This window comes from Apus apus, chromosome 11 (assembly GCF_020740795.1).
Source record: "Apus apus isolate bApuApu2 chromosome 11, bApuApu2.pri.cur, whole genome shotgun sequence".
NCBI classification, from domain to species: domain Eukaryota; kingdom Metazoa; phylum Chordata; class Aves; order Apodiformes; family Apodidae; genus Apus; species Apus apus.
The window spans coordinates 20,797,429-20,820,052 of NC_067292.1; the positions used below are offsets into that span (position 1 = coordinate 20,797,429).

The window sequence follows — 22,624 nt, forward strand, 5'->3', positions numbered from 1 at the left end:
CCACATCCTGCCTGCACCAGCCAGCATCCACAGGTTCAGGGTAAAATCAGAGACCTGGAATGGGTGGTGGCCAAGTGAAGCTTCCTCCCTAGGAGCACCCAGCCTCGCTCCCTCCCTCTCTCCCTGCTCTCACCTGTAGACATAAGCCTTGCTCAGGATGGCCTCCAGGCGGCTGTTGAACTCGAAGAAGGCCATGTACTGTGAGGAGAAGGAGAGGAAAGTGCTCTGGTTTCCCCCAGTCCTGGATGGCAGAGTTACATCCCCAGATGCACCCTCACCCCCCATCTTCCTCCTGCAGCCCCTCTGCAGCAGGAGCTGCCACCGGCAGGTTTGGCTCCATCTAGAAGTGCCCTTCTATTGAGATGTGAGTGTGGTTCAGGGTGGAACTGAATTGTCTGACCAACAGCCCTGCAAAGCCTTTGGGACAAGACTTCCCACCCATTTTACAATACTCTTGGCATCATGGATGAGTCTAGCAAGCTGTAGCTGACCCAAACCAGTGCACGACTCCCTCACCACCACTGCAACTGCTGTTTGGCCTGACTGTGTAAGCTCCAATTCACCTTCAGACAGCGAGGAAAGCGCAGGAGGGGGTTGACACCCACTTTGAAGTAGAAGAAATCCAGAGGCAGGAGGCACAGCACATCCATCTGCAATAGGCAAAAAGAGAGAAGCATCTGTGGGGACCTGTCAGCGTGCTGGGGTGAAGCTGTAAGCCCCACTTCAGATTAAACATACAGATTAATAACTAAAATTACACCAGACCTTAAAGCGTTGTGACCGCAGGTAATTCTCTTTCATGGCCTTTTTATCAGACTGGTTGAGAAGAGGAGGGAGAGAGAGAGGAGAAGACTGATCATTGCTCACAGAGAGGAAAGCTGTGGCCAACATGGTCATGCCTGGCTTTCCTCAACAGAAAAGATGCTCCCTTTGAGACTGGGAAGGGAAGCAGCGCAAGGGCAGCAGAAGGCCTGGCCATGTGTCAACTTCCCATCCCTTCTCAGCACATCCCACGCTTGTTTCGCATCCCAGAAACAGCACATGGCAGCACCAACACTAGCACAATCAGAGTCTCCAGGAGAAACTCTCCCTGTGAGAGCATTTGCCTGAGACATGGGAAGGCTGTACCTTCGAGGTTCTATTTTTCACAGCTTGTTTAATTGGATATGGAAACAAAATCAAGGGCTTCCGTTATCTCAGGGACACGATCTACACATTCAGGTTGCAGTCATGTTTGTCAGATGGCTGCCTGGCCCAGCTCCTGGAAACCAAACCCAGAGTATATCCTGACCCCTGCTCATGGTTAGCAGTGCCAGGGCTGGTCAGCATGCACAGCACCACCCTGCACCACCAGCAGGAGCAGCCATGGAGCAGCATCCTCCCAGCACCCTCCCCAGCCCTAGGAATGGGGCTGTCATGGACCACAGGCTTCCTGGATGGGCTGGTGCAGACTTGTGGGGAAAAATATGTATGGTTGGAGTACAAAATAACTCTTGGCTTGTCTACTGCATGGCAGGAGAGATGCCTGCATCCAAGACTGCACACAGCCCTGATGGCCCCAGCCATGGTGGGAGAGCACAGAGAGCTCCATTCAGAGATGAGTGACCAGCACCATCTGTGCCACTCAGGGCAACAGGGACAGCAGGTTCCCAGCCATGAGATCCAGCAAGCAGTCACTCACTATTACATCTCCCCCCTGGACAAACTGCAGCCGCGTCTGAAAGACGAGGATGTCCAGCAGGTAGATGAGGTCACAGATGTAGTCCATGAGCAGCCAGAAGTAGATGTTTGTTGGTGTCTGGTAGGGGAAGGCCCAGCGGACAGGGATCAACCAGCAGTTCCAGTTCCAGGCCACGACAACAAAGAAGAGCCACAGCACGTACATCAGGTCTGCACAGAGGGAACCCACCACCATTAGGTGGGCACATGTCCCTTGTCCACATGAACCCACAATAGGTTTGGCATCCCCTGCCCTGTAAGGAACTGTGCAGCAGAGCTTTGAGTGACAGCTTTTAGTAGCAATTGCTGGGCTGAGAGCAAACACCAACAGCTGCATGGAATACAGAATGCATTGAGTTGCAAGGGAGCTTCAAAGGTCATCTAGTCCAACCCCCCTTCAGTGAGGGGCACGACCATGAATGTCTCCAGGGATGGGGCCTCCTCCACCTCTCTGGGCAGGCTGGGCCAGGGTCTCACCACCCTCACACTAAAGAACTTCTTTCTAATGACTGATCTCAATCTCCTCTCTTCCAGTTTTCATCCATTCCCCCTTGTCCTCTCCCTCCCTGCCCTTGTCCCAAGCCCCTCCCCAGCTTTCCTGGAGCCCCTTCAGGCACTGGAAGGTGCTCTAAGGTCTCCCTGGAGCCTTCTCTTCTCCAGGCTCAATACCCCAACTCTCTCAGCCTGTCTCTAGAGCAGAGCTGCTCCAGCCCTTGGATAATCTTCGTGGCCTCCTCTGGACCTGCTCCAACAGGTCCATGTCCTTGTCCACGTCCACGCAGAGCACCTTGGTTTTTGTCAGAAAGCCTCTTCTAACTCTGCTGGTTCAGCCAGACTTGCTTTGGCTTTCCTCCCACATTTCCACCTTTCTTGCTTTGTTTCCCTGCCTTAGCCAGCTGAAGAGCAAGGACTAAGGGAGGAGCTGGGTTCCTGTGGGACATCCACTAAACAGGGGACTTTTCTTTTGTGATTTTGATTGTCATTTGGGGTGTCCACACCACAGGGACAGCGTTTGACCACTAAAAAGCCTGGAAAGCAGAAAGCAGCTGCCCTTTCCCTGCTTGGTCAAGCTCCTCACACCCACAGCCATTGGGAAGTCTTTAGGAAACCTTGTGCCCTGCAGGGGAATTTAAAACATTGGGGTTGTTCTGTTTTGTTTTTTTTTTTCATTAGCTAAGTTGCTCCTTAGTTGTCCTCCTCTTACAAGGTCCCATCTCTTACATCTCACCTCCTCCCCTCCTCACCCCCTCCCCAGCCCGTTGTCCCCAGCCCGGTCGGGTGCTCCACCACTCACTGGTGAGGGGGTCAATGCTGCTGGGGAACTGGTAGTTTTTCAGGCGGTCCAGCCAGGGCCGGTGCTTGAACGAGCAGCACAACATCTGGCAGTAGTGCTCCTGCTCCACTGGCTTCTCTGGCGCCCCTCCCTGCGCAGGCACCGGCGCTGTCACAGGCGCCTGCTTGGCAGGGGCTGGGAGAGTCCACAGAATTGGTTTAAAGGGCAGAAAAAGAATCCTTCAGAAATTAATTGAAAGGCCTTTACATTGTTATGAAAGCAGCTGCCCCCCCCCAAACCACAGTGTGTGTGGACCCATCAGCTGCCAGCTCCACTTGAACTCACATGCTGTGGGGCTCTCATCATCTGAGGTGATATCAGGGTCCGTCAGCTTCTCCTTCACCTTCTCGGTCCTCTCTCTGAAGAGCTTCACCAGCTCCTGGAGCCGGATGTTGATGATGGTGCTGCTCTGGCTCGTGGCTGACCCAACGCGCTCAGGCAGGCTGCGAGAAGACCACCAGGCAGTTAATGCAGGTAGAAAAGCCCAAGGTCAGGTTCTTGGCCCATTTTTGTAGCCCACAGGATCCTGAGTTAGGATTAACCCATACTTATCTGGCTATCCTGCAACCAGGGGTCTAGGGCCTGATCTAGGACCTAGGTCTATTTGGCACCTTTCACTTGGCAGCGGCCAGATGGTGGTGGCCAGTTGTCACTGTCCCGTAATCAGAAGGCCACGAGTGAAGGTGGTTTCAGTAAAACACCATCAAGCAGAACCAGCCTGAGCCTCTGGGGTGTGTGATGCCCTCAGAGGGACTTGGGGAGCATCAAGATCCCAGGCTGGCTTGCACATGCTTGGGAGAAGGAGATTTTGGAAGAACTATGAGGTGAAAATATCCACATAGGCTCTGGATTCTTTAACTATATCACCTCTTTTCAGCTTCTTTATTCAAACGAGGCTGGATCCAGACCAGAATGCTTTGCTGAGAGTGACTGAGAAGCATCACTATGAGAGAGGACAACACTGAGCTCTTTCACTGTAGCTCCAGGATGGTTGTGCTGATTGGCACCCTGGTTTCTGCCCAGGGAGAAGGCAAAATCCTGCACTGTCTGGAGGTGCAGACCCTCCCCCAGACTTTGCTTCTCAGGGAGGGCAGGTCCCTCTGAAGCTGCCCCCTCCAGGCCCTGGGCTGCATGATGTGCTTGCTTTGATGGAGGAAAAGGTCATTCCTCCACTATCAGTGAAATGAAGGTGTAGATCAAAGGTGCATCTTCTTTGTGGTTAAATGCAGCTTTAAGGAGAATATTTCTGCCTGGACACAGAAAAAACAAGAGAGCAGCTTCTGCTCTGGGGAGCACCATCATGGTTTTTTGGAGAGGGGATGCGTTACTTGGCACACAGAGCTAAACCTGGCTAGATGGGGAGCCCACGACTCCCTCGGCCTTTGGGATCCCAATGCTTCCAGGATCTTTGCTATTTCCACCTGAACCCTGGGCTCCAAAGCTTTGGGAACTTGGTGGATCCAGAGCCCCTGGCCCCATCACACACCTTTCCTTCTGCTCCCCGTCCCAGCCCTGCAGTGCTCGGGGGGGGTCTTGGCTTGCCACTCCCTCCTCCAGAACATCAGCCGGGGCCAGCAGCTTCCTCCTGTGGACACAAACACAGCAACCAAGGCTTGGTTTGTTCCCCATCCTCGATCAGCTCCTCTTCCTCCTCCTCCCAGGTCTCATCTGTTTCTGCTTCCCCTTTTCCTGCCACAGTCAGTTTCCCCCCTGATTTTTGGCATTGCCTGAAGTCAACAGGAACAAACAACCCCACTCCTCTGCTGCCAAGCCCTGTTCCTTCCTGGGCCCCACCAGGCCCATTTTATGACCCATTTGGGCACCTGGCAAGATGCATGGAGAGTGGGCACCACTCCCTGCTCATTCCCAAGGCTGCACCCTCATGGCTCTGAGCTACGAGGGGCAGGACAGGGAAACCCAGGGCTGGAAAGGTGGAGCAAGAAAGTGAAATCTGGAGAAAATGGGGAGGTTCTGGGGACACAGCCTGGCTCTGAGCTGGCTCCGTTGCACCTTAAATCCCCCAAGTCAAGGTGTGAATTGCAGAGCAGCAGGTACAGAACATAATGGCTGCAGGGACCTGCTAGGCCACATGCAAAGGGCTGCTGCTGAGAGCAGCTCCAGGTTCCAGAAGAGCCTTACAAATGCTGTCCTGGTGATGCTGAGCCAGGGGCACCTCCTGGTCACACCTGTGACATCGCCCCATATCTCTGTCCAAACCCACTGGGAAAAGGTGGCTCCACATGGATGTATAAATTTCCCTGCACCAGCCCTGTCAGAGGGTGAGACTCCTGGGCTCATGGATACATCCTGGGCAGGGCTGTACCTGGGGGATGCTGGCACCAGGCTGGGCACAGCCAGCATGGCAGGAGCACCAGCGGTGGGCATTGGTAGGTGGGCCCCGTTGCTCTCCACTGCATGGCTGTCCACATCCTTGATATTCACCGTGGGGTAGTGACCTGGTCGGTGGAGAAGAGCAATAACTGCAGGTGAGAGGGGCACAGTGTGGGTGGACCCTGAGGCCCCATTGCCCTTGTGGAGCTGCCCCCAAACCCTGCAGTGTGCTGAAGGACTTTCTCTTTCCATCCATTCCCTCCTCATCTTTTTCTCCTAATGGTTTGCAGTGTTGCCTTCTCTCTTTTCTTGCCCAGTTTCTAATGCTCAGAAGTGCCACCTGGTTCCCTTCTGCTTCCCCAGCTTGCAGGGATTGCAACTACTCCTTGCTAGGGTTGGGCCCTCATGGTTTGGAGAATGATGGAGATGAGGATTACCAGCTGCAGGAACCTGGGACCTCCAACCTCAAACCAGTCTCCCAGGGTCTAGAAAATCTCCTGGGTCTTCTGAACACAAACATGTGGACTGTGCAGGCTCCAGATGACACCCATGTTGGTTTTGCATGCAGATTAAGGCACTATTTAAATAAGAACTTATGGCTTCTCTCCTTTGCAGAGGTAATAACTGCTTCCTGCCACAGGCAGAGTCAGAAGCAGGAAGGCTGAATGTTTAAAGTGGGTAATGAGAGATGCCAACTAAAGAGATGTCAATTGCCCAAAGGAGAAATGGCCCTGGGGGTTCCCGTGGCTGGACTCCCAGCTGGTTGGGCAGGGAAGTGTCATCACTTTTTGTAGGAATACAACAAAACATTATTAGTTTCTGCAGGATTTCATAGAATCACAGAACCGTTAGAGTTGGAAGGACCTTAAAGATCATCAAGATCCAACCCCCCCCTGCATGGGCAGGGACACCTTCCACTAGACCAGGTTGCTCCAAGCCCCATCCAACCTGCCCTTGAACACTTCCAGGGATGGAGATTCCACAACTTCTCTGGGCAGCCTGTTCCAGTGTCTCAGCACCCTCACAGGAAAAAATTTCTTCCTGATCTCTAACCTGAATCTCTCCTCTTCCAGTTTGAATCCATTCCCCCTTCTCCTTCTACTACAAGCCCTTGTAACAAGCCCCTCCCCAGCTTTCCTGGAGCCCCTTCAGGCACTGGAAAGTGCTCTAAGGTCTCCCTGGAGACTTCTCTTCTCCAGGCTGAACACCCCCAACTCTCTCAGCCTGTCCTCATAAGGTCCCTTGGGTCGTTTTTGTGGCCCACCTTCCAAGGGATTTCATCACACATTCAAAAGACCCCATGCAAGCTCTCCCATGCCACACTGATGTGGGACCAGTGGATCAGGATCAAATAACCGAGAAAAGGCCACCTGGGGTTGAAAAGTTAAGATCTCATCTGTGTGTGAGGAAAAGCAGTGGGATTTGGCTCACTGGTAAAAAACAAAGCAAAGCAAAGCCACAGAAACATCATTTGGACTTTGGGGTGCAAAGGCAGAAAGCTGCGAGCAGCAAACCTCCATCTTACCATCCTCTCAGTAGGGGTGGGGCACAAGAACACGAAGGAGAGAAGTGTGTGCAGTGGATATTTAATCCTCTGCCTCTGGGTCCTTTTGGGAGAGGTTTTGGCCAAGCAGGTGAAAATGCACAGCCCATGATTTCCAGCTAGGTGCAAAGTCTCTCCAGGGGTTAGCTGGAAAACCACACAGCCATGGGGCCAAGAAAACGTGGATTTTGTTCCTCTGTGCTGGAACTTGAAGCTTTTTTTCACCCAAAAAGCAATTACTCCAGGAATAACCCTGTGCCCACTCAAGCTACGCGAGGTCCAAGCTGCCATCTCTGATACCTAGGGGGGATTGCTCCTCAGTGCAAAAACTGGGATTGACAACTCCTGCCCGAGGCTGGCTGGCATGAGGGCCAGGAGGATGGGAGGCAGCGGTGGCTTGGTAGCTGGGGACATGGGGCAGCTGCTCTAACGTGCCGCAGCCTGAAGGGGAGGTGGTCCCGCCGTCCGGCGGCTCCTCGTGCACCAGCTGGTCTAGCTCGATGTCCCAGGCAGGCTTGGCCATGCTACTAGGTGCCTAGATGCTTCAAGCTAAGGAGAAGGCATCAGAAGCTGCAATAAAACACAGAAGGGTTTGAGACAGGACAGTTGTGGCAGTGCAGAGCAACGCATGGGACTGCTGGGGTTTGGTGGCCACTGCTCATGGCTGGTGGTGGCAGTGGTGGTGAGCATCCTACCAGGTCAAGCCAGCCTCATGCAGCTCCCTGACCTCAGGGAGTCATGTCAGGACCTGCCTTGGCTCCCAAGTCTGCCATAGGAGCTCATCACTTACCTCCCCCTAGCAATCCATTACCTCCTAAAAGGTTATCTTAAAATGTGCTTTATGCCACTGGTTAATTCCCAAACTGAGCAAAGTGGTAGAGAAGATCCTCTTTAGCCCCCTGGAATTCTTCAGCTGAAGGAGAAAATCTTCCTTCACATCAGAGGTTGCTTGATAAACAAGACCAAGGACTAGGTAACCCCCAGCCTTCCAGTGGGGGCCCCAGCTGGTGACACTGTTGCTGTCACAAGCTCCAGCTGCTGACACTATTGCCACTGTGGGCTCCTACCCAGTGACACTATTGCCACCATAGGCTCCAGCTGGCGATGCTATTGCTATCGTGGGCTCCAGCTGGTGCCACCATTGCCATCTCACTCTTCCCATGGGATGCTTTAAACCAGTTTTCCGTGGGAACAGTGGGAAAAGCCCTGATGCTGTGGCAGGCCCAGGCTGCAGAAGCCGTGTTTCCCCTCCAGGCCACCCCGCTCCCTGCTGCTGTTCACCCCTGTGTCATGTTAACTGCTGCATGTTCTACCTTCAGTGTCGGTTTCAGCAGCTTCTGCTGTCTCTTCTTCCACCTTCAAAACGAAAAAAGCCATTTTAAGGAGCAAAGGCCTGGCTTCACCAGCAAAAGGGCAGACTTGCAGCTAGATTGAGTGGCCCATGTCCCCCAGACACTTGCCACCCTCTTGGCTCATTGTTTGGGGCCAGTATTTGAGCATGAAAACACCCCTCCCGTGGTGCCCACCTAGTCTCAGGGTCGGAGATGGCGACACCTTGGTGGGCAACATTCCCAGTGCCCATCCTGGTTGCTGCTCCCCACTGCATCCCCCCAGCCACACTCAGAGCCCCCAGCATGTGCTGGGCAGCTAGAGCTCAGTGCAGCCATACCTGGACAAAAGCACCTTCAAGGTCACTTATCTCAGCTTCTTCCAGCTGCTCAAACCTGAGGGCCTCCTCTGCAAAGTAGACCTCATCCCCAGTCTCAGCAGCAGAGAGACAGGGCTGGATCCAGGCCCTGCAGACACAGATCAGGCAGGGATACCTGCTCGCTTTCACCCACTGAGGTTGGACACATTGCAGATGGGGACAACACAGCAAGGGGGGATCACACCAACAAGGGGGCATCGCATCAATGGGGGGCATCACATCAGTGGGGGGCATCACGTCAAGGGGAGGATATCACATCAATGGGGGGGCATCATGTTAATGGAAGGGGCATCATGTCAATGGGGGGAATCACGTCAATGGGAGGACATCATATCAATGGGGGGCATCACGTCAAGGGGGAGCATCACATCAAGGGGGAGGCATCACACCAATGGAAGGGGCATCACATCAACGGGGCGATCACGTCACTTGGAGGGGGATCATGTCAATAGGGACCACACACAGCTCACCTGGTTTCAGGAGAACTGCTCCTCCAGCTGCACCACAAGCCCATTGGCAGGTGCACGACACCACAGACATGTTGGTTTAATACAGCAGCACAGAAAAAAATGCTGCTTGGATTTGGAACAAATACTATGTAGAAGACCAGGTGAGAAGTGTGTCATGAATGCAGGGCATTGTATATGCATAAGCAAAATTTGCATATGCAGACAGACACAGGCAGTCATTTCTCATATAATTAAAATTTGCCTGGAAATAAAAAGCTGAGAGTCTCCTTTACAGGCAGGGCTGCCCTGCGAGCACCATCCCACGTTTGCCTCTGCAGGACAACCCAGGACACATCATCCTTTACAACTGAAAAATAAAAAAAACCTCATCATGTTGTTCTGTGCAGTTATCTCCTGGTTTGCTCCTTCCTGGCGAGAGATGCAAAGTGGGGACTGGGGATAATCACAGAATCATCCTCGTTGGAAGAGACCTTGAAGATCATCAAGTCCAACCATAAGCTCATCTACCCCTTCAGTGCTTAAATCATGTCACTAAATACCACATCTATATTTCTTTTAAACACTTCCAGCGATGGTGACTCCACCACCTCCCTGGGCAGCCTGTTCCAGTGTCCAACCACGCACTGGGTAAAGAAATTATTTCTAATACCCAGTCTAAAGCTCCCCTGGTGCAACTTCAGGCCATTTCCTCTCATCCTGTCCTTATTCACTTGAGAGAAGAGCCCAACTCCCACCTCCCTGCAACCTCCTTTCAGGTAGTTGTAGAGAGCAATGAGGTCTCCCCTCAGCCTCCTCTTCTTCAAACTAAACACCCCCAGTTCCCTCAGCCTCTCCTCGTAGGACTTGTTCTCCAGACCTTTCACCAGCTTGGTAGCTCTAATGAAAAATGTTAAAACAGCAAAATGCATGAAAACTGAAAATGCACCTTTCTGCATCCCTGGTAGGGCCCAAGGCAGAAGATGTACGTCACAAGCAGTGGCTGTTGTTTCTCTTTTATCCCCATGTCTTAAAAAACTTATGATTTCCAAGGTCTATTTTATATTATTTTTAATAATTCCCCCCCATTCTTTTTTTTTTTTTCTTTTTTTTTTTTTTTATGAGGCTCCTTGCCAATGCAATCCCAAGGCTTTTCATCCTGATCTAGAGAAGCTGCCAGTGTCTCTCCTTTACCACAACCAACCACACTGAAGGATGGAGCAGCACCTCCTGCACCCAGCAACTGCAGCTCAAATTTATATCGTGGAGCTCCAGGAACAGACTTTGAATAAATCAAAAGATCCAGGTTTAACACTGAATAATGCAGCATTTTCAGCTTTTTTTCTGAAAATTCTGCCACTTCAGAGAGATTCACAGAGAGTAAAACACTGTAGGAGCAGGCAATAAAACCCTAGAATTTTATCACATGTGAAAACAGAGCAAAACACTAAACTAAGCATGAAGATTTTTCTAAACACCATCCAGAGCAAAGTCCTCACCTCCAACATCTGATCATAACTCAGGGATTTCCCATCACAGGAAAAGAAGGAAAATGATACCTACTTGTATTAAGGAGCATTTGCAGGTACAACACACAATCCTGCCTTTAAGTTCATCTCTGGAACACTCCTACTAATCCCAACTGCTCAGAATTAATGGTTATAAACACCGGGGGCCGTCTCCAGGAGCTGGGTGCTCCTGCTCGGCTGAGCCACCGGGTGGCCGAGGGCTGCGGTTGCTACGGGCGGCAGCGATGGAGCCTGTGTCACCAGGAGACACTCGCCTGTCACCAAGTGCCGCGTCAGCAGCGCCCCTGGGCTGAGCCAGATGGCGAACACATCCCTCCTGATGCACCCCTCCTGATGCACCCTCTCCCTAGAGCACCCCCGTCCCAGCAGCTCCTTTCTACCAACGCCATGAAAGCAACAAGAAACGCTCACCGCGCGTTCTCCTCCGCCTTCTCCTCCTCTTCCTCCCTCTCCTCCTCCCTTTCCTCCTTCTCCTCCTCGCCGGCGCTCAGGGAGCACAAGCACAGCCTGGGAAGGAGAAACTCCTTAGATGAGATCCAGTAAGTGAACCTCCCTGCCCGTCTCCACACCCTTATGGCCCGAGATGCTCTCCCTCCGTCCCCCGGGCACCCCCCCTGGGGAACACGCGCTGGGGACACCGGGCACAGGCTGGTTCACTGCCCTGTGGTGCCTGTGGCCTCAGGCAGGTAGGAAGAACAACAGGGAAAAGTTTAGGAACACAAAACCTGTGTCCTTGAACCTTCTAATTCCCTTTGTAGCACAGGGAGAGGATGTGCAATGGGGCCACTTAGTGCTGATTTTGACACAAACCTCCCCGTTACTGAAACCCACCCTCCAGGCTGCCCACAGCTTCTCACACATGACTCATAGAATCAGAGGGGTTGGGAGGGACCTCTGAAGATCATCAAGTCCAACCCTCTGCTGCAGCAGGAACACCCAGGGCAGGTCACACGGGAACGTGTCCAGATGAGGCTTGAAAGTCTCCAGAGAAGGAGACTCCACAGCCTCTCTGGGCAGCCTGTCCCAGGGCTCTGTCACCCTCAGAGTGAACAAGTTTCTCCTCATGTTGAGGTGGAACTTCCTGTGTTGTCACTTGGTGCCATTTCCCCTCATCCTGTCACAGGCACCACTGAACAGACACCCACCCTGCAGGTATTCGTAGACAAGTGTTTTCTGGCTGAGCAGAACAGAGTTTTGCTGAGCCAGCGAGGCTTTGGCACGGCCTCTGCTCAGTCCAGTTGAGCATTGCCTGTGCTGGAGGTGAGGACTGTGCACTGGGCACAAGGAAGGCTTTGGGGTCTCCTAAACCCTTTGGAGGGTGCACGGACCCTTCTCATCCCACTGCTTCCAGCTCTGCAGGCATTGCCCAGCCCTCAGGAGGACCTTGGCAGGGACTTCTTTTGGAAGACATAGGATAGATCCTACAGAGAAGACCACCATTTCCAAACGGCATGGCAGCCAGATGTGCAGTTGATGGGAATGAGGTCCAAACCCTCTTGCCTTAGGGCCAAAATCTACTTATGGGAAGCCTAAAGCAGAGTATCCTTCATCAGGGCAATGGGGAGCATTGCACTCCTGGCTCCTCCACTCAACACACTGAACACTAGCATCTCAGCACCAGCAGGAAAGGTCTTTTGCTCAAACACCTTTTAGGACCTTCTGGTGCCCCCCTCTTTGGAAACGGGCACCTCAGCTGCCAGCTCCACTGCCAGGGCTGTCAAGGAGGGATGCCCAGAGACAAGCCCGTCCCCTTCCATGGCCACCACACTGGTGGCTGTATGGTGTGTGGAGCTGCCCACCAACAGCATCTCCCTTCTCCTACCTGTTTTCTTCTTCCTGAGGCTCCTCCTGGATGGGGGGAAGAGGATGAGCATCTGCCACCAGCTCAGCCTCTCGACCCCAGGCCACCATCTCACACGTGGCTTCATTAACCCATTCATCATCGAGGTCTTCCAGGATGAGGTCAGTCTCCTCAGGTTCTCCAAGGACAATATGAACTGAAAGGGGAATGGGGACAGTGAGGTGGTGAGGACCTCAGCCCCTTCTCAGGAGGCCTGGGGCAGATACCATGGTGTAGCTGCTTGATGCAGCAGTGCTGGGCCCAAAGCAGCTCTTGGCCTGCACTGACCTGTGCTGCCCCATGTCCCCAAGCTGTGCCAGGTGGTTGCCTTGGGCACTTTTGCCAGAAGGACCAAAATTCACCATTTTGTGCCAAGCCCTATAGAAGCTCTAACCCTTTGCACACATGTGCCTGCTGGCTTCCCCACACACACACATCAGACAATCCAGCCCGTTCCCAGGCCCTGCTTTGGATCTCTCGGCAGCCGAAGCTGTCCAAAAGCCTCTCCCCTCGTGCCCCCTGAGCCAAACATGGTGCCAGCCCAGCCACAGGGTCCTGGTTTCACTGCTGGACACCTCAGGCTGCAGCACCCTGAGCACCCAGCTGCCTGCCTCTACTCCCAACATTCCAGGCACAGGCACAGGCAGGGAAAGCTCTTGCACACCTCCCAGTTTCCGAGCATCACTGGGGGGGCTGGGAAAGCTGTCAGGCCAGCTGCAAAGTGAAGGGTGCAGGTCTGACCCACCTCCAGCCCTCGCTGTGTCCCAGGGGTACCCACCCTGCCACGCACCAGAGAAACAGGAGGAGGAAGAAAATCTGCAGACTCAAACCAGTTTATTTTGAGGCCTGCCTGGCAATCAAACTGCAGCAAAGCTAATAGGAAACATGCAAATGCAGCTCCAAAAAGGCAGAAAACACACCCAGAGTTGGCTCTGCTGTGTTTACCTACCCCACTGTGCCCACACTGACTTTCGCTGGCTCCCTTGAGATCTCCATAAAGTTTTAAACAACAAGGTGGCTTCTAAAACATGCTGCAACTTTGGGATACTTTATATGAAAATGGGGCAGATACTCAAATTGTGGTCTGGTGCCAGTGGGTTTGTTATGAACACAGGATGGATCCCTGGTTGCTTGGCTCATGACTCACTGTTAAGGCTGCCCAAAAGGTCCTAAAGAGACATGATGAGACAGTGGGAGACCTTGTCATGCCTGCAATACCCAGCAGGTTTATAGGAGAGCTGGAGAAAGATGTTTTACAAAGGCCTGCAGTGACAGGACAAGCAGCAATGGTTTTAAAGTGAAAGAAGGTAGATTTAGATCAGATATAAGGAAGAAATGTTGTATGACAAGAAGTGGTGAGACGCTGGACCAGAGAAGTTGTGGCTGCCCCATCAGAGGAAGTGTTGAAGGCCAGGTTGGACAGGGCTTTGAGCAACCTGATAGAGTGGAAGATGTCCCTGTCAACAGCAGTGGGATTGGACCAGATAATCTTTGAAGGCCCCTCCCAACCCATTCCATGACTCCAGTATCTGTACTAACAACCTGGCCACAGGGGCTTCCCCTGGCCCAGCATTCCTGCCCTGACTCCAGGCTGGGAACAACCCCAAGATCCCCTCCTTGCCAGGACTCTCTGGCCCCCAGCCACTGCTGCCAGTGCTGCACCCAAGGAGCAGCAGGACGGAGCAGCTGTAGCTGGGGGTTAGAAGAGTTTGGGGGAAGGAGAGTTTGGGGCAAGTTCTCCCATAAGGGAAGTCTGGGCAAAGGCTTTTAACCCTTCACTTACTCACCCCAAGATTAAACTCAGGCACCCCCACTTGCTACTGCAAACCAGAGACCTTTTCACTTGCTGGGGAAAAACACTCACTGGAAGAAAAGCAATAAGAAGCTGTAGAGAACTTAAAAGCTTTATAACATTACACCTGGGAGGTAGAGTTGACTAAAAGAAGCTTGTGGGCTTCTGATGAAGGTCTCAGGGGTGAATATTCAGATGCTGGGGCTGTTCAAAGAAGCTGAACTGGGGCAGTTCAGAGGGCCAGGAGTGCTGGGAGGCTGCAGCAAGAGGCTTTCTGCCTCTGAGGTGTCCTGAGTGATGCTTTTCTACCCTTCTATAAATTATAGCTCCCATCTCATAAACATCATCCTGGAAAACCAATAGCTCCATTTCCTGGAGCCAAGAGGGAGCTGAAATGGGACAGCCCTGAGACCAGGGACAGGCAGCCATCGTCAGGTCCCTGCTGCCCTGGCTGGGAAGGAGCTAGAGACCATTTGCAGATTCCCCTTTGCTTTTCCTCCCCAGCTGCACTTTCTCCTCGGGCTGGTCTATGCTGGGGGAAAGGCTGGCCTGCCACCATCTTCATTTTCCGTTTGTTTCAGAGGCACTAAGCCCCTTTGCCCCCTGAAACAAAAGGAGAAGGAAAACATTAATGAGCATGCTGGTGGTTTGGTGCCTTGGCCTCATCACTCACTTCCTTGGGCAGATGAAAAGACCTCGAGATGCCTCCAGGCACCAAAGTAGCAGCACAGCCACTGTGCACAAGGGGTGCGACTGCCTGTCAGGTGTGGAGGCATCTCACTGGCTTTGCCTCCTTCCTCGGGTCTCCAATTTGTATCAATATATGGAGAAATGCCTTCCTGCGGGATTTCCTGTCCCAGGTTCCCACCAAGTGCTGCTGGTTTTGCAGCAGCAACCTCCCAGTATACCTCTGGAAGGATGCACAGCCTCCAAGTGCTGCAGTGAGCCCCCACTCCCACTAGTGGCTCCAATGGCCCAACCAGCCTCTCCATCCTGGAGTCAGAGCTTGCCCAGGGCTGTGTGACACCTCTCCTGCCCAGTCCATCTCTGGATGTTCCCAATTTGAGCTCCCTGCTTTGCTCGGCACCCCGCAATGCAGCTGGCACGAGAAGCCAAGCCTGGCTGCCTTGTTGCCCTCAGGGGCAAGCGAGCAGTGATAGAGCCCTCACAGACACTCTCCAGCTCAGCAGCAAACATGCCAAAGGGGGTGATGAAGGCAGTGGGCTTGGGTTCCCTCATAACTCTTTGATCAAATCCCACCAGCCTAGCAAACCTCCGCCGGCACAGCTCGAGGACAAACCCTGGTATCTGCACTGACCTCCACACCCAGGATGTGATATGCTGCACCCAGAGACCCCCCAGCCCAAGTGTCACCAAGCCCACCCCACAGCCCCAGTTCTGGTCCTGCTTCTCATGCAGCAACAGCCTCTTGTGGCTTTCCGGGGGTGTTCAGGGGCTCCCCCACTGGCACCCTGGCAGACCCAGGGCTAAGAGCCACCAGCAGTCCCTCTCCCCAGTCACTTCTTCCTGACCTTGGGAAGCCACCAGCACACCACGATGGAGCAGCCACTTACTTTCTTCCACGGGGCTTGAGGTTGATGCAGCCCCTCCCTGCCAATAGGAAAAGAGAAATATGAGATGTTGCAGATTCTCAGTAAATCTACATTTTTACCCTAAATGCCCCATTTTCAGTAAACATGGCCCTTTTACCCTACATCTTAGAACTGAATCATAGATGACAGCATGCCTTGCATTGAAAGGGACCTGTAAAGGCCCATCCAGTCCAACCCCTCTGCCACGGGCAGGGACACCTTCAACCAGAGAGGTTGCTCAGAGCCCCATCCAACCTGACCTGAATGGTTCCAGGGATGGGGCATCTCCTGCTTCTCTGGGCAACCTGGGCCAGTGTCTCACCAGCCTCATTGTGAAAAATGTCTTCCTAATATCTAGTCTGACTGTCCCCTCTCTCAGTTTCAAACCATCACCCTGGTCACATCACTACAGGCTCTACTAAAAACTCTGTCCCCATCTTTCTTATAGGTCCCCTTTAAGTATTGAAAGGCTGCTCTAAGTTCTCCCCAGAGCCTTCACCAGGCTGAACAACCCCAGTTCCCTCAGCCTGTCTCCACAGCAGAGGTGCTCCAGTTCTCAGAACATTTTTGTGATCACATTTGACCATGTAATTTCTTGGGGCACTTGAGGCTTCTTGCCCGAGCAAGCTTGCGTGCAATGGAAGGAGAGTGGGTAAAGCTGCTGCTGCTGCTTCTCCTTCCAAGGACTTGGGCTGCACCTGGGTCAGATGCCAGGGCCTGGACACCACTTGCTACCATACAGAAAGATAAGGAAGCAGAAAAAAAACCACCTGCTATGGGCTTTTCCATGGTGTAGAGGCTGTTTTCAACAGCTAAGCAGGCTGTGGGGATTTGTTTTCTGGAAGGAGGTGGCTGACAGCCCAAACCATGGCAAGCGCTGGAACTGATCTGGTGGCATCTGTATGGCTGGGGCCACTCTCCCTGTGTTCACACCCCCTTTGCCCATCCAGCAGGCAGCATACCTGTGTGTCCTGCTTCTCCCTGCTCACCGGCTGTGGCATCACTTTCTCCAGCCCCTGGACCAACCAGGCAAACACCCTGATGACCAGAAACCCCTGTTAGACCCAAATGCTGCAGCCTTTGCTCCCACAGCAGATGTCCCACGGGCCACCACACCCATGCAGAAGCTGCTGTCACCATTACCTGCTGCCATCCCCAGCCAGGGACTGAGGGACCACTGGCTCCAGCTGCTCCTCAGCTGCTGTTGGCTTCACTGTTCCTGGGATGCTCTTGGCAGCTGAAATGCTGGTTTTTGCCTTTCCCTGGGTTTTAGTCCCTGTTGTGCCTGCTCAGGTTTATTCAGAAGGAGAAGGGGGATAGGCAAGGTGGTGGTCATCTTATAAATCATTGGGGAAGGGGAGCAAGTGGGGTCCCCTCCCACAGAGGGACAGGGACAGGCTTGGAAGGGTCCCTGGCAGCTTCTCTTCTGGGGACCAAGTCTGGGACAAGGACATGGGTGGTTTGGAGATGAATGCAGTGCAGGGACAGTGCCATGATGCCAGGACCCAGAGTGCTCCCCACTCTCAGCAGTCCATACCCAGGAGCATGGGTGCTCCAGCACTGGTACCTGCATGCCCCCAGGCTCTAGATGACAATGTCCCCTCTAGAAGGGCCACCAGGGAAAGGGGATCACTCACCATCCACAGTGGCTTCACAATTCTCCTCCTCTGGCTCAGGCTGCAGAGGGATAGAGGGATGGATGAACATGGCAAAGCTCTGCCCACAGCCCCATGCCAGCCTGGGAGGGCACATCCCCCAGCCCAAAGGGACCCAGAGGCACAGCCTCACACACCCTCCACTTTGCTTTCAGCCCCATTTCCTGGACAAGGGCCATCAGAGCCAGTTCCCAGCCTTGCTGGCAGCAGCGCTTTCCACATGCAGGGTTCCCTCAGCCTGCAAGAGGGCTGGAGAGCACCCCAACAGCCTCCTAAGGTCTCTCTATTGCTCTGCTGAATTTCCTCTGGGGTTTCCTCCCCAAGGTCCCAGCTGGGGTGTCTGGGAGGACAAGGATGGGGAACCTGCTCTGCTCTCAGCTCAGCCCAGCAGCCCCCAGCCTCCCAGTGCTCACCTCCAGCTTTTTCAGTGGCTCTGGCTGTGGCAGCATCCTCTGGAAGCCCTGCAGCAGCCAGCCCAGCACCTGCGCTCCGGTCCTGAGGGGAGAGGGGGCCATAGGCAGGGAGCTCCTCCTGCACCCTCCTGCCCTCCCGTGTCCCCCTGGCAGCCTCCCTAGGGACCCACCACTCCTCCGTGTCCTGATCTGTGCCAACCTCAGACTCACAGTTGTCCAATTCATCCTCCTCTGGATCAAAGGGGGTTATCTCTGCAGGGAGAGCAGTGCCAGGGGGTGGGGAGAGCCAGGACCTGCACTGCTGAGGCCTCCTGGGCCCCCCAACAGCTGGCTCATGGGGACAATAGCACTAACATCACCAACCAGGGGGGTGGGATGTGGGAGTCCCAGAAAGAGCCCTGGCTCTTCTTACCCAGAACATCCTCTTCCTCCTCCTCTTCCTCTTCCTTGATCTCCTGGACCTCTGTCTAAAAAGGCAAACAGACTGTCCCCTGCCCGGCAGCCACAGGGCTCGTCCTGCCGGCACAGGGGCACCCTGCCCTGCCCCAGAGATGGATGAGGGCACAAGCCCACACAGGGCAGGGTTAATGCTCGCAGTTACCTCTAGGAGAGTGATGGGAAGAAAAGGTAATAAAGAGCTAAAAGCCCAGATACATCAGCCTGTTGCCCTGCCCTACCTGATCAGGAACGTCAATGCTTGTCTCAAAGCTCTTCCCGAGCGTCTGCAGCATCCCCGGGGCCTGGGCAAGGGCTGGGACTGGCTGGGGAATCACCTTCTCCAGGCCCTGGGAGATCCAGGAGAGCACACTGCTCCCCATGCTGCCAGGGAAGGAGGGAGTCAAGCTGGGACCTCCCACCCAGGCATCCAGCCCCTGACCAAGAGCAAAATCCTGAGGAAACCGCATTGCACGCTGGAGGGTGCCAGAGCAATACCTCTCAAACGCAGAGCCCGGGTCCTCAGGGACTGCAAATCCCACCTTCTTTTCCATTTCTTCAATGGTAGCAGGGGAAAAAAAAAAAAAAAAAAAAAAAAAGAAAAGAAGCAAGCAAGCTCCCATCATCCCATCATTGCTCAGCCAGCCCTGGTGTGCAGGGCAGGGGTACCAGCCAGTACAGGAGCACTGGTCACCGCTCAGCCACATGTCCCCCTGCCCTGGGGGCTTACCTGCAGTGTCCGTGCCCTCAGCAGCATCCCCGGGGCCACCAGCCTGTCCCGTCAGTGCCTTCAGGGGAAAGGGCAGAAGATGTCAGAAAGTGAGGTGTGGGGGCCTGTGTCTCCCATGTAAATCAAAGAATCCTAGACTGGTTTGGGCTGGAAGGGAGCTTAAGAATCATCCAGTCCCACCCACTGCCATGAGCAGCAACGTGTCGCACTAGACCAGCTTGCTTCAAGCCCCATCAACCTGCCCTTGAACACTTCCAGGGATGGGGCAGCCACAGCTTCTCTGGACATCCTGTTCCAGTATCTCACCACCCTCACCGTAAAGAATTTCTTCCTCAGATCTCATTTAAATCTCAGCTTAAAACCATTTCCCCTCATTCCATCACTCCCTGCCCATGTCAAAAGCCCCTCCCCAGCTTTCCTGGAGCCTCTTCAGGCACTGGAAGCTGCTCTAAGGTCTCCCTGGAGCCTTCTCTTCTCCAGGCTCAACACCCCAACTCTCCCAGCCTGTCTCCACAGCAGAGCTGCTCCAGCCCTCCCATCATCTCTGTGGCTTCCTCTAGCAAAAAGGTGGCTGCAAACCCCCAAGGATGCCTTGTCCTTCCTGCTGCCTCCCAGCCACTTGGAGGGGTGATGCAACCCAGCCCCCATCCTCCTGTGGATGCTGTGGAACATCCCTGTGTGCTGCAGTGCCAGGGCTGGATGCAGAAGCACTGGACATCTCTCCAACACACTCACAGGGTCCCCAGTACCTCCCAAACTGGCGCCCCACTCACCTTAGCTGGCTGGGGGTCCTGCTGAGGACCTTGGGGGGTCTCCTCCATCAGATGGGGCACTGGGGGCTGGGGAACCACCCGCTCAATCCAGCCCAGCATCCCACTGTCTCCAGGTAGTGAGGAGAAGCTTCCAGCTGGTGGGTGGCTAGCAGCAGTGGTGCACGCTCCCTAGGGGACACCAGCTGCTCACGCTGTCCCCAGGGCAGCCCAGAAAGGTCCTTAGTGTCCTCCAGTTTCCACAGCCTGCATGGGAAATGTGGCACTTCAGCGCAGAAAGACCAAACCCAATTCAACCCCTGACCCCTCATCATTATTGTGGGCAAACCACACCCTCTTTTTTCAGCTCACAGGGCTCATTTCAACTTGCTTTTCCAAGATATAACTGGTCATTTAGGGGACTTTTGCACATCCCTCCAGGGATGGGGTGACACAAGGGAAGGTGCTTAGGAAGCCACAGCAGACAGATCACATGAACTGCAACCCTTTGCTCAGGGTCCTCTGCTCTCCTGCTCATTTCTCATTTGAGGGATGAAAAACAACAGTAATTTGAGCAGAATTTGTTTACAGGCAAGGTCATGCCCCAAGACATGGATCAGCTCGTGCTGCTCTGAGGAAACAACTCTGCACCATTACCATCCAGCCATGGCCCAGGGGGCAGTGACCTGCAAAGGCAGCCAGTGTGAGTTGCTGTAGCTGCTGAGGTGGTGACGGGTTAGGAAAAAATAAGATGTTGCAGAGCAGGGATTCAGTTGTTCAAGCTCTGTTTGCTCAGCCTTTTCAGGTCGCCCCCACCTCTTCTTAGTGTGACCCCAGGCTGGGATGCAGCACCCTTGAGCCAAGCGACGCTGCGTGTTCCCACACTTGGATGAGAACAAGGGCTGGGGGCTCTTGCCCAGCTCAAACTGGGATGTCTTCTCTTGCTGCCACTCCACAGAGACCTGGCTCTGCCCAAAAGACCCCTCCAAAGACACTCTGTTCAGTGAGGGGCTCAGGAGCATCTCAGGGGATCCCATGCTGCTGCTACCAGGAGATGCCCATGGAGGGCAAGAGAAAGCAGATCCCTGAGCTCCATCCAGAGACAGCACTGGAATTTTGATCCTGGGTCAACAGGCCTGGGCCCACAGAGCAGCAGGTTATAGGCTGTAGGTCACTTAGTGCCTCACTCAGCTTTTGGGCAGGCAGAATACCTTCAGATCCCTCGGGGTGGTTCATCAGGGGTTGCCCAAGGCCCTGCATCTTAAATCTTAATGAACTGAGGTTCCTGGGTAGGGGGATGCGTGTCCTCAGCTCTTTGCTTGTGCAAGCCCAGGAGCTGGGTTTGGATGCAGCCAAAGCATCGCCCTGCGTAGCACCTCCAGCCCCCTGCACAGCATGGACAGGCTCAGCTCTCCTGTAGACCTCCTCATCCCTAAAGTGGGAGAGGGTGGCTGTAAAACACCTCCCAGGAGGCCCGAAGCCCAGAAACCAAGGCAGAAATTGCTTTTTGCCACCCCGTGGGGATAAGAGACTAAGAAGCTGGGAATGTCCCAGGAACAGCAAGAAAAACCCAGCAGTGCCGTGTGGCACGGCAGCATTCCCACCCATGCTTCAGGATCTTCTCAGGTTCCAAAGAAACTCAGGGCCAACATACCCTGATGAGCCCAAACAAGGCTAGAGAAAAGCCCCCTGGGGCTGGAGAGAGCCCCCCAGCCAGCTGAGGTGTCCTCCTCCCTCACTAAAAGCCTGCACAACGGTAAAAGCCTAGAGGTCTTCAGTCTGTCCTTGTCCTGGGAAGTGAAGGGCAGGGGCCATTCCTCCAGCACATCCAAACAAGAGAGGGGCAGGAACATTTGTGAGTCCCCAAAACCCACTAGTTGCTAGGAAAAATAGGAATAAGCAGCCAGGATTTGTCTGTGATGGCACCCAAAGCAATCCCTGGTACTGCAGACACCGTCCAGTGCCACTGCCCATGGGTGGCAGCTCTGCGGGTCCTGTGCAAGTGGGAAGGGTCCCAGCCTGAGAGCAAGAAGTGAGGCCCAGACCCACTATCCCCTTTCAGAGCAGGGAGCACTGCAGCCTTTCCCTCCCCTCTGGCACCAGATCAAACCCCTCCACGTTACCCAGCTCGATCGCCCTGGCAGCATCGCTCCCCAGGGACCCACGTCCCCACCCTGGACCCGTGTCTCCGCCGCAGCTCGACTTCCAGCTCCACTTCAGAGCACCAAATCCCTCTCTGATGTGCAGAGGTGACCCTGCAGAAACCCCAGCCGCGTCCCTCACCTCCATCACTGCCACTTACCCCTGCACTCGTTGCCACCTCCCAAGGAAGCCACCCCCGGGAATGCGTGGGCTCCTTTGGCCACCACAGCTCACCACTGACCCCCAGAACCTACTCCAATCCGCTCAGGGCTCTGCAGGGATTAGCCCAGCGCTGCCTGCAAATGGGATTACTGACACCCAGCTGTCCTGAACGCCTCTACTCCCAGCAGCCAGCCTGGCTTGGATGTGGGATGGTGCCAAGATAACCCAAAAATCAAGTAGGTTTGAGTATCCCCCAAAACACCAGAACCACCAAAGCTCCTGCAGGCACTCACTGGCTGGGTGGGAGTCCAGGGAAAGCTCTTGTCTCACCAGGCGCAGGGGTGGGATTCACAGAGGAGCAGCAACAGGGCTGCTGAAACCCTGTGGGGTGACACAGGGGTGATGGGCCCACGGCTCTGCCCCAGACCCTGGAGGATCTTGGGCAGAGGCAGCAGATCTGTGCTGGGCTGAGCTAAGCCTCCCCTTGCTGAGCCTGCCAATTGCT

The 22,624-nt window shown here is 54.2% G+C and overlaps 1 protein-coding gene across 1 annotated transcript in view; it reads right to left on the reverse strand.

The window, feature by feature from the left end:
- Nucleotides 1–19,084, reverse strand: part of CNGB1 (cyclic nucleotide gated channel subunit beta 1) — a 29,042-nt gene extending 9,958 nt beyond the window's left edge. Inside the window, exons 1-24 of the mRNA XM_051629813.1 lie at nucleotides 19,067–19,084; nucleotides 18,835–18,892; nucleotides 18,579–18,720; nucleotides 18,314–18,368; nucleotides 18,072–18,153; nucleotides 17,902–17,983; nucleotides 17,471–17,510; nucleotides 16,977–17,118; nucleotides 16,796–16,871; nucleotides 15,774–15,852; nucleotides 12,432–12,606; nucleotides 11,021–11,116; nucleotides 8,596–8,884; nucleotides 8,225–8,282; nucleotides 8,080–8,138; nucleotides 7,227–7,461; nucleotides 5,376–5,508; nucleotides 4,539–4,637; nucleotides 3,338–3,495; nucleotides 3,014–3,187; nucleotides 1,682–1,890; nucleotides 766–816; nucleotides 564–650; nucleotides 134–198 (exon numbers count right to left, since the gene is read on the reverse strand). Coding sequence (XP_051485773.1) covers nucleotides 134–198; nucleotides 564–650; nucleotides 766–816; nucleotides 1,682–1,890; nucleotides 3,014–3,187; nucleotides 3,338–3,495; nucleotides 4,539–4,637; nucleotides 5,376–5,508; nucleotides 7,227–7,461; nucleotides 8,080–8,138; nucleotides 8,225–8,282; nucleotides 8,596–8,884; nucleotides 11,021–11,116; nucleotides 12,432–12,606; nucleotides 15,774–15,852; nucleotides 16,796–16,871; nucleotides 16,977–17,118; nucleotides 17,471–17,510; nucleotides 17,902–17,983; nucleotides 18,072–18,153; nucleotides 18,314–18,368; nucleotides 18,579–18,720; nucleotides 18,835–18,890 — 2,642 coding nt within the window. The 5' untranslated portion in view covers nucleotides 18,891–18,892; nucleotides 19,067–19,084. The remainder of the gene's footprint in view (nucleotides 1–133; nucleotides 199–563; nucleotides 651–765; nucleotides 817–1,681; nucleotides 1,891–3,013; nucleotides 3,188–3,337; nucleotides 3,496–4,538; nucleotides 4,638–5,375; nucleotides 5,509–7,226; nucleotides 7,462–8,079; nucleotides 8,139–8,224; nucleotides 8,283–8,595; nucleotides 8,885–11,020; nucleotides 11,117–12,431; nucleotides 12,607–15,773; nucleotides 15,853–16,795; nucleotides 16,872–16,976; nucleotides 17,119–17,470; nucleotides 17,511–17,901; nucleotides 17,984–18,071; nucleotides 18,154–18,313; nucleotides 18,369–18,578; nucleotides 18,721–18,834; nucleotides 18,893–19,066) is intronic.
- Nucleotides 19,085–22,624: the final 3,540 nt, after the last annotated feature.